General features: G+C 35.3%; 1 protein-coding gene across 3 annotated transcripts in view; it reads left to right on the plus strand.

The window, feature by feature from the left end:
* Nucleotides 1–13,752, plus strand: part of ATRNL1 (attractin like 1) — a 528,683-nt gene that overhangs the window by 92,160 nt on the left and 422,771 nt on the right. For all 3 annotated transcript variants that reach the window (XM_087766532.1, XM_087766530.1, XM_009476061.2), the window contains exons 11-12: nucleotides 10,353–10,437; nucleotides 12,299–12,507. In XM_087766532.1, the coding sequence (XP_087622658.1) occupies nucleotides 10,353–10,437; nucleotides 12,299–12,507 (294 nt within the window). The remainder of the gene's footprint in view (nucleotides 1–10,352; nucleotides 10,438–12,298; nucleotides 12,508–13,752) is intronic.

The raw sequence follows: 13,752 nt of genomic DNA on the forward strand, positions 1-13,752 counted from the left end.
AAGTTTTTGAACAGTGCTTGGAAGACAAAATATATGATGCTATCAGTATCGCATTTCCTAGATACCTTGCAAGTGATGGAGTGTTATGCTCTGTCTTGGAAAAAATGTGTGCTGTCTGGAAACCGGCTGAATCCTAGAGATAGCGCCTATACTATTTATGTTCAAGTTGGGCTATAGAGTACTTTTGATGATATCTCTTATTATATGTGACATAGTCTTATGGATGGATTGCTTCAGCTTTTTATTATCCATGAAAACACTTACTGTTTTTCATATTAATGTGAAATAACTGTTTTGGGGGATTCATCTCATTTAAGTTTAGCTGTCTAAAAGGTTGGTTTTTAATACAATCTGGTAATCCAGACTCTTCCTCCAGTCAACGGAGGGAGATAAGTATTTCCAGAGAGCAATTAATTTTACCAAGCTTAGGACAGAGTTGGTTTTTTTTTCTTCTTTTCTGGAATCAGTCATTGCTCTCTAGGTACTGAACTTAGTCTACATGCATAAGTTTTAGACAGTTTTATGTAAGTGTCATGAGCCCAGAGCTCAATTCAGTCATTTTAAATGCTTACTGCATCTGAATATATTTGTTAAAGCTGAAGACTCAGAGATCTGGAGATGCTATAAAAAGTATTGTGATACCGTAATTTTCATAATTTAGTATTGTTTGGTGTATTTACTTAAATAGCAGTAAAGATATTTATATGATTAGAAAACTGCTGCATAAAATGAGTTTTAGAAACCTGGCCTTTGGTATGCTTTTGTCCTCCTCCAATATTTTACCACCAGACTTGCTGCCAAGTTGCTCTAGCAGCTCCTTAAAGATCCACAAAAGGATCTCTCATAGAGATGAGGTGTTTTTCCGACCGTTCTGTTATTACTTACATTATGCTGAAAGAAGAACCTTGGCAATGGGGACAGGGTTGCCAGTGGGCTCAGCCTTGGATGCTCTGCTTGACCTGAGGTTTTCTAATTGATGTTGGTTATGGCTTTTCTCTATCTGCTGTTCATTGGAGTGCCGTAGTTATCTGGTCAGTACATAAAAAGAAGCTGAAGGGCCTCAAGTGGTGAGGCCCTGCCTGTTATAGATGCAACTGTCTGTGTTCAAACTAGGATATTTATTCAATTCTTCCATTATAGCATTTTCAAAGATAGTTAATGACAGTTAACACAAACTGAGATGTGTGTGTCTGAATGTGTGAAGTATGACTGCAGACTTGTAACTGATGAATAGGGATTTATCTTTCAAAAAAAAAAAATTGTTCTTCAGTCTTTGATGTGTAATTGAAAAAGTATATGTTAGAAGCTATACCTCGAGTTTTCCCAGTTCCTACTTTGTAATATCTAAAAAGTGCATACCTTTGGGAGACTGAGACATGATAGCAAGAAAGTAGATAATCACCGCTGACTTTAAATTCCACAAAGTGCTTAGACCTCACAGAGATTAGTTTAAATAAATGTGTAGTAGAACTAGAGAGGAAGTGTGACACACGTCAGTATTGATGTTTTGCTTATGTTTTCTTCTTGGTACAAAGTCTGACATTAGTTCAGTCTGCTTTTTTTTTTTTTCTTTTTCCTTCAGGAACAAAATCACACAAGCCTGTTACTGTTGGCCTCAAGTTCACCACTGTGTTTTCTGCCTACATAGTGGTAGAGTGGTTCAACAAGGCTAGTGTGCTGGGGAGTTTTTTCTGAATACTTGATTAATTAGATTATATACATTGTATAAGGAATAGAATACACTTCAGAGAGAAACCACGGTGATCTGTGTACCATACAAAGTTCTAGTCCAACTCCTGCTCCAAACAAAGTATAATTGTTTTGCAGAAGTTGGTGTAATGACTAGACATCGCAATAACTGGGCTTAATTCTGTGAAAGGATAAGAGTAGTGAAATAAATAACATTTCAGGCAAAGTAGTTCTTAATTTTTTTAAACATTTATAAACAAAATGAAACCACTTCATGAAGACATCTCATTCTTTGACCAGGACTAGGGATTATTTGGTGCAAGTTAGGAAAATTTGAGGACATGCTTTTACGTATGTTTACATGAATTTGAGCAAAAATAGCATACTTGAATCAGCTATCAAATGGGCCCCAGTGTAATCGAAATGAGCTAAAAACTGTTATGGATTCTGCTTGCTGCTGTTGGCCTTCTGGTATTGCAGTAATCATGGAAAGCCCTCCCAGAGAAAATAAAACTCTCTGGTATTGCCCTGAAAAATACCAGCAGTTACACTGTGAATATTCAGTCACATTCCATCTTCTGGGCTATACCAACAACCAGCTTTTTGGAACAAGATTATATCTGGTAACCAGATTTTTGGAGCAAGACTTCTGCCTCGCTCTGTTCTCTCCTGTAGGCTTCGGAAGAAAAGAGGGGTGAAGCATTACAGCTTCGTTTCTTCACTTTTATGCTCAATCTTTGTAGCTAGTATGAAGATTTAAAAAATACATCATGTGTCTTTCTTCCTTATGCTGCCCTATAATTGATGTTACAGTGCTGATAAATATATAAATCTGATTCATAATTTGTATGACATTAGCATTACTGGAAAGCTTCTCTCTATCTAAATGTGCAGATGGGTAGTTGGAAGGCCATGTACGCGTGGGTTTTAATTTTCTGAAGGAGAGCTCAACCTGGGGAACCTGATGAAGGACTACTAAAAATAAAAAAAGAAACAAACACCACACTATATATTTATATTAAATATGTATTTTTATATATGTATATACACAAATGCGCACATGTGCATGTTGAAGAACTTATTTTCAACCCAACTGCAAATAAAAAAATTTCAAAGCTGTACTTTAAAACTTTAGGATAGATTTTTTTTGAAGTATTAATTTGGGATTTATAAGACCCTTTTTTTTTTTTTTTTTTAATTGTAAATCTATGATACAGGAGCCACCCTGTGCTTAAAACTCTTGCATTTCTATTCCAATTAGAGCTTAGGAAAGTAATTTGCATGTGAACACTCATAAAATATAATCTAAAATTTGCAGATAAAAAAAGATTAATTCGACATACAGAATCAGAATTTAAAACAGAGGTTCAAACTACTGAGACTAGTATTTAAAAAAAAAATGTTTTTTGTAAGAGTAAGGACATTGGTTTTTAGTTCCTGCCTAAATGGTAATGTTAGTAAATATATTTCTGTATGCCTAAGGCAGTTCCTGTATTTTCAGTGTATGAAATACTCAGTCTCTGTCCTTTTGTTTCACATATGCCAATTGCTAAGGTATCTGGATACTCTAGAAATGTATACAGAATGACTGAAAGGGAACCTCTGTTAAAGCCAAAAACCGAACTCATTGAAACACGGACGCTGCTTGCGTGCTTTCTACTAGTGGTAGCTGTATTTCAGCATTGTCTGTATCTATGGGAGAAGTGTAACAACCCATATATTCAAGATAATAATAGACTCTGCAATGTTTCTTTTGTAAATCTTGTTACTGTCTGGATTACAATTTATTCTTATGGATTAAATAATATGGAAATTCAGTTGCTTATGAAAGACAATATTGCATGTGAAATATTAACTTTCTTCTCAGGTATTCAAACAAAGCTTAAAAACTTTTTCCTGTTTGGAAAAAATTTTCAAGATTGTCTCATGAGATTAACTTTTGTTTTGCTTGTAATCAAACATATTGCTTGTATTTTGTAATAAAATGAATTGTTTATTCATAAATTGTTTGCTTGTAAAATAAATTATTTAAACTTTAGTCTTCGTCTTCAACAAAATGAGTAAGTTTAAATGTCTGTAAAGATTTCCCCCCTCTCCCCCCAACACAAAACCATCTATTTTTATAATTCTCCCTCCTTTTGGAGTTACAAATGGATTATCAATGTGCTATCACAAAGAAAATGTAAAGCAGTGGCTGTGATAGATTAAGTTTTATGCGTTCCTGAGCACTTAACTTATAAACGTAGTTCTGGTGCAGTCTGTAGTAGTAATTACATCTGTATCACTGTACTATTAGAAGAGCAAAACCATAAAAATATTATGCACTCATTGCTCCATTTAATAGTAAAGCTCACGATTGTTGTTTTTTTCTTAATATTGCTTAGGGAGTCACTGTTATGTATATAGACTCAGCTGTAGGTGTTAGGTCTATAGTTTAAATTCAATTCATGCTGTTTCAAACATGTTTGCCTTTATGTTTTCCTGAGAGTAAGGAGGTTTTTACTGTCTGAGTAAAGAAAAATGTTTATGCAGTGTGGAATGAATTGGAAAATAAGATTTTTGTTTGTACCTAACTTTCATGGTGCTTTAGTTCTTTATAGTGTTTCATTGTCCATAGCTACAAAAAAAAGAGAACTAGACAGTAGTATAATGTGTGTCCATACGTTGTGAACCACCATTTCTTCTTTCACCAGGGTAAAACTGAGTCATTAGTGATAACTAACATTAAGGATCAGTTGTTAACTGATTTAAAGCTGTAGGTTTAAATCCCTTTGGGTAGGAAATTAACCTGTTTCTCTTACATCTTGGATCATTATTCTAACTGCTATTAAACTATACAAAATGAGTCTTTTTCCTTTTATCATATTTTGGAAGTATGAACCCTTTTCAATCTTTAAAGGAAACAGTGAGACTATCACTTCGAGAGAGTTCCACCTGCAAGTTCTGGGTGGGCATGGTGCTTCTGTTACCTGGGAATGTCCATAATAATTGAGATGTCCATAATACACTTAGATGAAGAAAAGGGAGAGTAATCACCTTTAAAACAGTTTGAAGATGTGCGGTTCGCCTAGATTTTCATAAATAAAATTTGAATTGGAGGTAGTTGGATGCTGAACTTGTATAACTTTTGAAATTGCTTTATTAACTTAATTCAGACATGAATTTAACGGAGCTGTGTTAACTTGTGTCTGCTCCAGTTCTGCCCTAATGTTTAAGTAATAAATTGTTCAAAATCAGATGTGAATGGTAAGTGTAAACTTTATACTGCCCTCCACTCCTAAACAGGTTTTTAATGGTATGTTCAACTGTATGTCTGAAAAGCAAAAGTCACTCATAAAAAGACTTGCAGGACTAACAAGATAGAGCTAGGATGCTGTATTTCGTCTGTTTTTCCTTCAGTCACATTTTGGTAAATCTGATCTTAGTTAAATACTTTAAAGCAAATCTATATTGGAGTATTTTAATGATATGACTATGTTGATTAGAAATATGGTCTTTTTTTTTTCCCTACAAATCATGGATACGTTCATGGGATGCGTTCTAGCAATGTATGACTATATTATACTGGTATAGCATATTCCTCTTATCCTACTATATATGCTATTGTAATACCTTTGTATTGATGTAACTGGTTGTATTTTTAGTGATCTGAGCAGTGGAGCCTTAATTGAGCCGCAGTGAATTATCAGGGACTCCTTCTCTGTGTCTTTATATCCCTCGTAGACAGCCTGGATTCCCACCTCAGTTCAAGCTCTGTGAAGTTGTCCTTACTGTTGCAACATTGAGAAATTTTCTATAAAATGCCTTGGTCATCTTCTCTGATACCAGTAATGCAGTATTGCCAGGGGGATGTAGATGAGAAAGATATAGGTGACTGGACAAAGGATAGGGTGTCAAGGCCTGTCCTGTTGGAGCATGGACCCTGAAGAGCACTACCCCATGCAAAGTTCATTCGGGGTTTTTCTCTGCCAGCATCAGCTGGATCACCTCCAATCTGGTGCATTTCTGTGGTGTGTTTCATCACATAAGTCACTTGTATGGCTGGTGAATTCACTCTCGGAGCTGCTTCTGTAGCCGTTTAATCTACACTGGGGAGGAATATGAATCTTTTTCTTATAACAATATAATGCGGTAGAACTTGTTCTTGCAGTTGAAGCCTAATAGGAAGAACAGCCTGGTATTCCTCCTTGTACTTTTCAGTGACTAAAGATTCTGCTGATCAGTTTGGAATGAATAGTATCATTCCTTCATCTGCTTGATAACTGTTTCTATTAAAAGCAGTATAGACTTCCATGTGCAATATATTATACCCAGATACCTACAGAGACAATGGTAAATACAACCAATACCATATCTTCCACTTACTATCTGTATAATACTTTAAGAGTGCATGACATTTTAAAGAGGAAAGTATTTTATTCTTTACTCCATAGAACTTGCCATCCTTATTAGACTTAATACAACAAATACAACACACAGAAGGCTGTAATAGCGATAAACAGAGTCGTACTGCGTTTGCTGTTTGTCACTTTCTTCTTGGAACTGTACAGTAAGTCTGGAAATTTGGGTACTTTGAAATGTTCAAAAGAAGCTTGAAGATGATGGGCAGGGACAAATTCTATTTGATTCTTTACCAAAAAGCACCAAAAATCAGTTGGTTAACTGTCTGTATTTTGTATTTAACCAATCTGTACAGAGAAACTCAGAGTAGGAATTTAAAGCTGAGCAAAAGTATTATTCTTGCACAATGCTCCGTTCGGTGTTCAGTAGTCGTTGAGAAGGCTAGGAGGAGATAAGAGGGAAGGCTATTTGTAATGTGCTTCCCTCCCCCTTTTTTTCATGTACTCTATTGAAAAGACCTGCCAGTTTGACAAATACCATCAGCAAGAAAGGAATTATTATATCTTCAGCCCTCAAGGGTTTCTTATCTCAAAACCAGCCTTTATTATGGTTTTATGGTTTTCCTTTGGCATTAAATCCCACTTTTTATTAAATAAATTTCTAAGTACAGGAAACACTATGTACTTGTATATATGTTTGTAAAAATACAAAAAATAACGTGCAACACTTTCCAAGATCAGATGAAAATTTATTGTGTTTTTTTTTAAATTGTTTCCTTTACCATCAAAGGCATATGAGCTCAAACATACTGTTTCTGTTAATGTGCAATGACTCACAGCAGCAAGGACTTGATATTAAAATATAACAGCAAGATTTTGCTGGTTGGTTGTAGCGTTACAATGTTTGCTTTTTATAGCTTTTAAAATGGAAATATTTTCTTGAAATAGAAATTGAGTTACTGATTGTCGATCACTTATTTACAATAGATAATATTGCTCTTAGTCTGAATTTCTCACATAATTCAAACACCATGGAGGCATCAAATGCCAGTGTTATGCTGGGAAATGGGGAATACACAACTTTTATATGTAATACTACTCCTAACTTAGTCTGAAACGTGTGATCATAAGTAATTAATTGGTGCCCTAGTACTGTGGTCTCTTCTGTTGAAACTGTTTCAGGAGCAGCGTCTCCCTGGCATGTATGTACTTTCACCGTTTTATTTAAGTAAAGAAAATTAAAAAAGAACAATTGTGAAAGATGAAATGTATTAATAATACCATAATTTTATGATAATATAATGTTAACAATGATAGTGACAGAAGGTAGAAGTTGAGATAGAGGCAAGATTCTGGGGATGCATTGGTCCTATAAGACAGTGAATTAAACTTACTAGTTTCTTTTTCCTCAAACTACTAAATTCATTCTGAGTCCACCATCTGATGTTGAAATTATTGCTGTTTGGACCATCTGTGTTACTCTGGTAATAATGTGCTTTTAGTTTCTGTTTCCAATTTATAAAAAGATGTAATTGATTTATCTATCACAGCCACAGTCTCACTCTGACTCTCTTTATGGGCTCAGGCTGCGATTCTGCAGAAGCCTAAGTCAATCTAGTGGCTTATTACTGCAGTTTTGCCCGTAGCCATGCTGTCCTGCCCTCTCTCATGTGCTGAGTCCACCCTTGTGTGACCTTGCACCGAGCTGTTTCAGCATGGTGTGCTAACAGGAAGCTAACTGGACAAAGTGCTGCTGTGAATAATTTTCTACATTAGAAGTGCCAGAACAGCAGCATTAGCGGAGATGAACTGTTCTGACAGTGGGAACGAGAACAGGACCAGTGCAACCAGCAGTTAGAGTGACTTAGGGTCTGTGTGACACCAGCCTGGAGGACAATTTGTCCCTCTTGGATTTCTAATACCCAGTTTTGTTGTTTTAAGCTGGGGAGGGAGAGAGGAGGGGTGTTTGGGTTTCTTTTTGGTTTTTTGTTTGTTTGTTTGGTGTTTTTTTTTATTTATTTTTTAACCTTAAGCAGACTTTCTTGAAATATGTGGTCTGATGGTGATATTCCTTTATTTTTAATCATATCTATAACTTCCATAAATTATTCTAAATTTTAAAATTAAGTAAGTATACCTTATTTAGATGTGGCTGTCATTGGAATCCTACAGGTAAATGAATTCAGCAATATTAGGTAAAAATCACCCTCTGAAATAATTGCATTAAGACCCTGGAAGCAGTTAGGTTTCAGGTGTGTTCCCCACAGTCTTGCTGTACGCCAGTGACCTTTTTGACTGTTGGTGTCTACAGGACACTTCTGCTTCTTTGTGGTACTAACTCTGACTGTGCAGCTTCTACAGGCATGTACACTATTTAGTTCTGTATATTATGGAGAGTATGCTGAGCAATAGGTCATTTTTATTGCGTCTTAGTGTCCAAATTGATAGCTTTGTGACTGGTTTAAAAGAAAAAGTGTCATCTTGTTATTCTGGCTTCAAACCACTTAAGGCAAAATGCAAGTTAGTTTTCATTGAGAAAATCTGAAAGGGCAATATAATTATCGAAGACCTAAATATATATATGTGTGTGTGTGCGTGTGTATATATATCTATATACAAAAAAAGCACCACACTTTTTTTTGGATTAAATTGCAGAGATCTCTCTCCCTTTAACTCCTTTTCAACTTTGGATTTAATCCTTATCTTTATGTATATAGCAGATTTTTTTTTTTAAATGAGAAAACTGTAACCCTCTGTCTGATATGAAAGTTTTCCTGAAAGTTTACCCTACCTGTCTCCAAAACCTGTTGCAATGACAAATTCCAGAAATGCTTTGCCTGCTCTGTAGAAAAGTATTTTCATTGCTCTGTTTTAAAGGGCTTTCCTTGAATTTTTAATCTCTAGGTGCTCTCTATTTCTATTACTGTGGGATGTGAATATTTGAAGTCAGTAAAGTTCAAGCAGGAAATAATGAAGAAAGGACTAATTGTTCTAAAGAACTTAAAATCCCAGTCGGCAGAAAATTGAAACCACACCAAAACCACATTTGTAAATGCTCCCACAGCAGTACTAAAAGAAATATGCTTGAATAGTTAATTTGAAGTAAACATACTGATACAGCATTCATCTCAAATACTTGGTGAAAGGAAAGTAATTAGTAGCATAGTTAAATCAAGATACCAAAAGTAAGATGGTAATGGGGTGACCTGCACAGCTGGAGGAGTGGTAGTTTGTCTTAAAGCACCTATGAAAAGAAATGCTTACTGTCGCAGATGTTCAATGAAATACATATGAATTAAAATCCTTTGGCTGATTTGAGGGTGCGTAATGTTAGGGCAATATTACTGATTACTTGATGAAAATGATGGCAGTGGTGGTTGAGTGTTGAAACGGGCTGTGAAGGCAGAGGACTGTATAATAAAGGGATGCTTCTCTGAGTGTCCTCAGGCCTTGGTAAACGCCTTGATAGATAAGTGTTGCTGACAGGTTCTTGGAGCACCTACTCAACAAATGCACCTAAAAGGAGTACCTGTTGATTTATTCTTGAGCAATGCAAATACAGCTTCTCGGAACTAGTGACTGCAGTGTGCTCAAATCCTGCAATTTCTAGAAGTGTAGAAGAACCTTTATGTGTATTAATCCTTTCTCCAGAAAATCCATCACTGATGCATTTAAAAGGAGGATCTACCTAAAAATCCAAAGCCTAATGAAAATGAAAAAATGAAAAGAAGGACCAAAAATTACAAAGTGGCATTAATGGAGTGTGTTTAAAGACTGCTAGTGTGTATGTCACTGATCTGTATATGCATTGATAAATGCAAATCACTGCAAATAGAGACTCTAGAAGGACCCTATGAAGTCCAAATAAATAACATGTTTAAACAGCAGAATAAAGCAGGTTGTTAGGAGTTAGAAAAAGGCAGCTTAGCTTTCACCTAGTGACGACAGAAAAAAAGTCTGTCAAATCCCACTGATTTTGCAGAACAACTTTAAAAAACCCTAGAAACTAATATTAAGAACGGTTTTAAATATGTCAGTCAAATTTTGTTTCAGAGTTCATGAGACCAGCAGGTGATGAAAGCATGTTAAGAACATTTGAAGGTCATGAGGTATAGATGGTCTGTTTTTACAATGGAGACAGAAGGGGTTACCTGCACTGATTCCTCTGGGAAAGGAGGGTAAATAGGCAGTAAAGTTAGTTGATACTTAAAATACAAAAGAGTGTCTGATAAAATCCATTTTGCATATATTTTGCTGAAAACTTTTGGAATTATTTTGTGTATGTTTTCTTATGCTTTTTTTTTTTTTTTTTTTGTCTTTCAGCTTGTGATGAATGGAAGATTTTGCCAAAACCTAATCTGCATCGAGATGTCAACAGATTTGGTCACACTGCTGTTGTCAGTAATGGGTAAATGAAGCGTATTTTAAATTTTCCTGACTGTTTTTCTCAATGATAAAAACTGTGGCAGAAATTATACCTATGTGAAGTATGGTTCAATGATACACAGCTGATGTAATTTATTAACATAAGAAGTAGTGCTCATCAGGGACTTTACTTGTCTTAGGTAATCAGTACAGCTAATTATCAATTTGACATGCTGTGGAATCTGTTCAATGGCATTTTATATGAACCTTCTAGTGTACTGAGGTGTTTCCTCAGTCTTGTGAACTACACTGAATTTGAAATTCAGTACCAACTATAATCCTCACTTAGGTGTAATGGGAGAAATATTTTTCTCTTTGCAGCATGCTATAATTCCTTCTTCTTCTACAACCATAAAATCAAAAACATGTAACTAAAATTTGTTTGGAAAAAGCAAGATTTTGAAGATACTGATACAGTGGTCATAATTAACCACTTGCAGGAAAAAAAGCCTGCCAGCATCTAGACTATATTAAGTATATTGTATATCCTCTGTAAAATGCAGCATACTTTCATGTCATTTGTTAAATAGAGGAGCTCAGTAAAAGTTCATCATCTAGAAACAGGAGATGGAGTGGATCTGGAGTTTGCTGGATTTAGTGGCTGAACTCTCTGCTTCCCCCACCCCAAATTGAAAGATAAAATTGTAGGGCAAACGTCTCCTTTTTAGTGGAAAAGTTGTAGAAAACTTTAGTCAGGTTTAAAGAAACTTCTGCTGTTTGCTTGTGTCAGTTTTACTACCGCTGGTTGCCAAATGGCCTAATATCCAACAGTTGCAGTACTACAGATCATTACACTACTGATCATTCCTCTTCTACGTTATTCATCACACTAATAAACTCAGTATTTAAGTATATGCGGGCAACTTACAGATCCTCTACATATGGATATTGTATAGGTCAGAAATAATGGAGGTGATAAGTAATACTACAAATAAGAGTTTGATTGATTTTAACAAAAATAGCAGTAAGTTGTAACTCTGTACACAGAGCACTTGAAATTAATCAATGAACAGATTACTTCATTAAGAGAAAATTGCTTGGAATTAATTAATTCAGCAACTGATGATTTGTGTTGTTTTAAGACGTCTAAGCTATGTCTGATCCTTCGAGAACTGTCGCTTTCAATGAATTAGATTCAAGGTGAAAATGCCTTTTTTTTTTTTTTTTTTCTGAACTTAATGGTATTTTTAGTAGGGTTTTATGTACAAAAAGTGTAATGTGAGACACTCCAAAGATTTCTGCTATTGGTAACTATAATTAATTCTGTTTTGAGAGTATGTGATACAACAGGTATACAGGTTCTTTATTATTATCTTTTGCCTGAGGCTGTTCTTAATTTTAAGTGAGAAGGGTAAGGTCTCAAGTCTAGTCTTCTGGTTCTGATGTCAGCAGCTACTGCACCGGAAATGTTACCAAAAAGAAATAGCCATCTGCCAATTATTACCGGCTGTCTTTGAAATCTTCTTGAAGAAAAATGTTCTCGTTTCCTGCAGCCCATTATTTCCCACTCTGTTCTCATTATCTAACTTCAAAAATGAGTAGTTTCCTCCATAGCTCTTCTTTCTTCTTTCCAGACATTTGGTATATGTCACTCACTAATACATATAGCACAGTGCACTTTGGGCAATTTTTTTGTTAGTCTAAACTTCCAGAGAGAAATATATTGAAAAACTTATCAATCTTTATAATGGAACCACTGACAGAGCCTTTATTAGAGAGAGGTGAAGAATGTTTTTTATAATATTATGTGGGTTTTTTTTATTGTATATCAAAACAGCTGAAGAAATCAAGAAAATGTATCTACAGCTATAGTAACAGTTATATTACTTGCTTTTTCATAATAGGTCTATGTATATATTTGGGGGTTTTTCAAGTGTTCTTTTGAATGACATCCTTGTGTACAAGCCTCCGAACTGTGAAGCGTTCAGAGATGAAGAGCTGTGTAAAAACGCTCGTCCAGGGATAAGGTGTCTGTGGAACAAGAAACACTGTGAATCCTGGGAATCTGGACATGCTAATAACATCCTTAGAGCAAAATGTCCTAAGAAAACAGGTGAGTGAATTCAAGTCTTACAGTGTCAGATTTGCAATGCAATGTAGAAGATGGGGGAAAACCACCCCCAAATGCGCCCCAAAAAACTAACCAAGTGGAACTAGTGATTAGACTGTTAAGACTGTTCCTTTCTGAGAATACCTAATGCAAGAGATTTATGGATTAATTTTTAAAATCATTCAATTCTGGAATTTTTTTGGATTTTAAATACAGGGAAGTAGGTGCAAAAGGGCACAAATTTAAGGTCCTAAGGGATACAAAACATCAGAGGATTCAAAGAGAAGAATTTACTTCATTGGGGAGCTAAAGCATAAAATGACTTTAGATTGGATTTGGCTCAGTGTGTTTGAAGCATTTATAAAAGGATGAACTTTGAAATATTGTAAGTGAATTAATTTTCCTCTTTCTCCACCTTCTCCTGTTTTGGGATATATATATACACAAACACACACATATATAAGCCTTCATATTTTTCTGATTCGAAGAAAGCATAACAGCAGTCAGAGCACAGATGGGCGCTGCAAGTGGTATCTGGCATTACAGGCATATGGCACTCTCCTGTCTGTATGTTCCATAAGAGAGAGGGAAAGCATCGCTGCCTAGAGTAGATTACCTATCCAACAGGAGTATTTGAATAGAAGAATATAGTACAGTCACAGCTGGAAACAAACTTGAGGCAAACAAGCCCTTTGCTGCAGTATGTCAAAATGGGTTCAAGCTTGTCATGTGAATTTGTGTGCAGCGTTGTGATAGCTATATTGTTTGAAACAGCAATTTAGTGTTATGAATAACTGTTGCATGCTATTCCTAAGTATTTTGGCTTGTCACGAATAAATTGCTTGCGAAAGTGTTGTTCTTATGCATGAACAGAATATGCATCCCTGCTACATACACCCGCTGTTTTTTCTGTTCATCTTTGCTTTCAGCACAGTATAAAATTGCTAACCAAACTTCAGCTGTATGCTACATGTACATGCTACCATACAATTAAACTGCCAGTCTACTTTTAATGCTTGTTAAAAAATTATTAGCTCTGCTATTAATCACTGCTTCAAGACAGTTTATTTTTCTGTTAGCTTTTATTTGTTTCTGAACTGGATATAAAGTTGCAAACTTGGAAAAAAGGTGCATTATATAACAAAAAGGTTACCCAGGTAAAGCTTTCTGAAGAGCTGCTTTTGTACAGTTTCATAACATTTAGACATCTAGAGTCTAGAAAGTCTCAGCTCTTTATAAAAAGAAAAA

Source organism: Nipponia nippon, unplaced genomic scaffold (assembly GCF_047370975.1).
Source record: "Nipponia nippon isolate SJK-2023a ecotype South Korea unplaced genomic scaffold, ASM4737097v1 scaffold_3, whole genome shotgun sequence".
Classification (NCBI taxonomy): Eukaryota; Metazoa; Chordata; class Aves; order Pelecaniformes; family Threskiornithidae; genus Nipponia; species Nipponia nippon.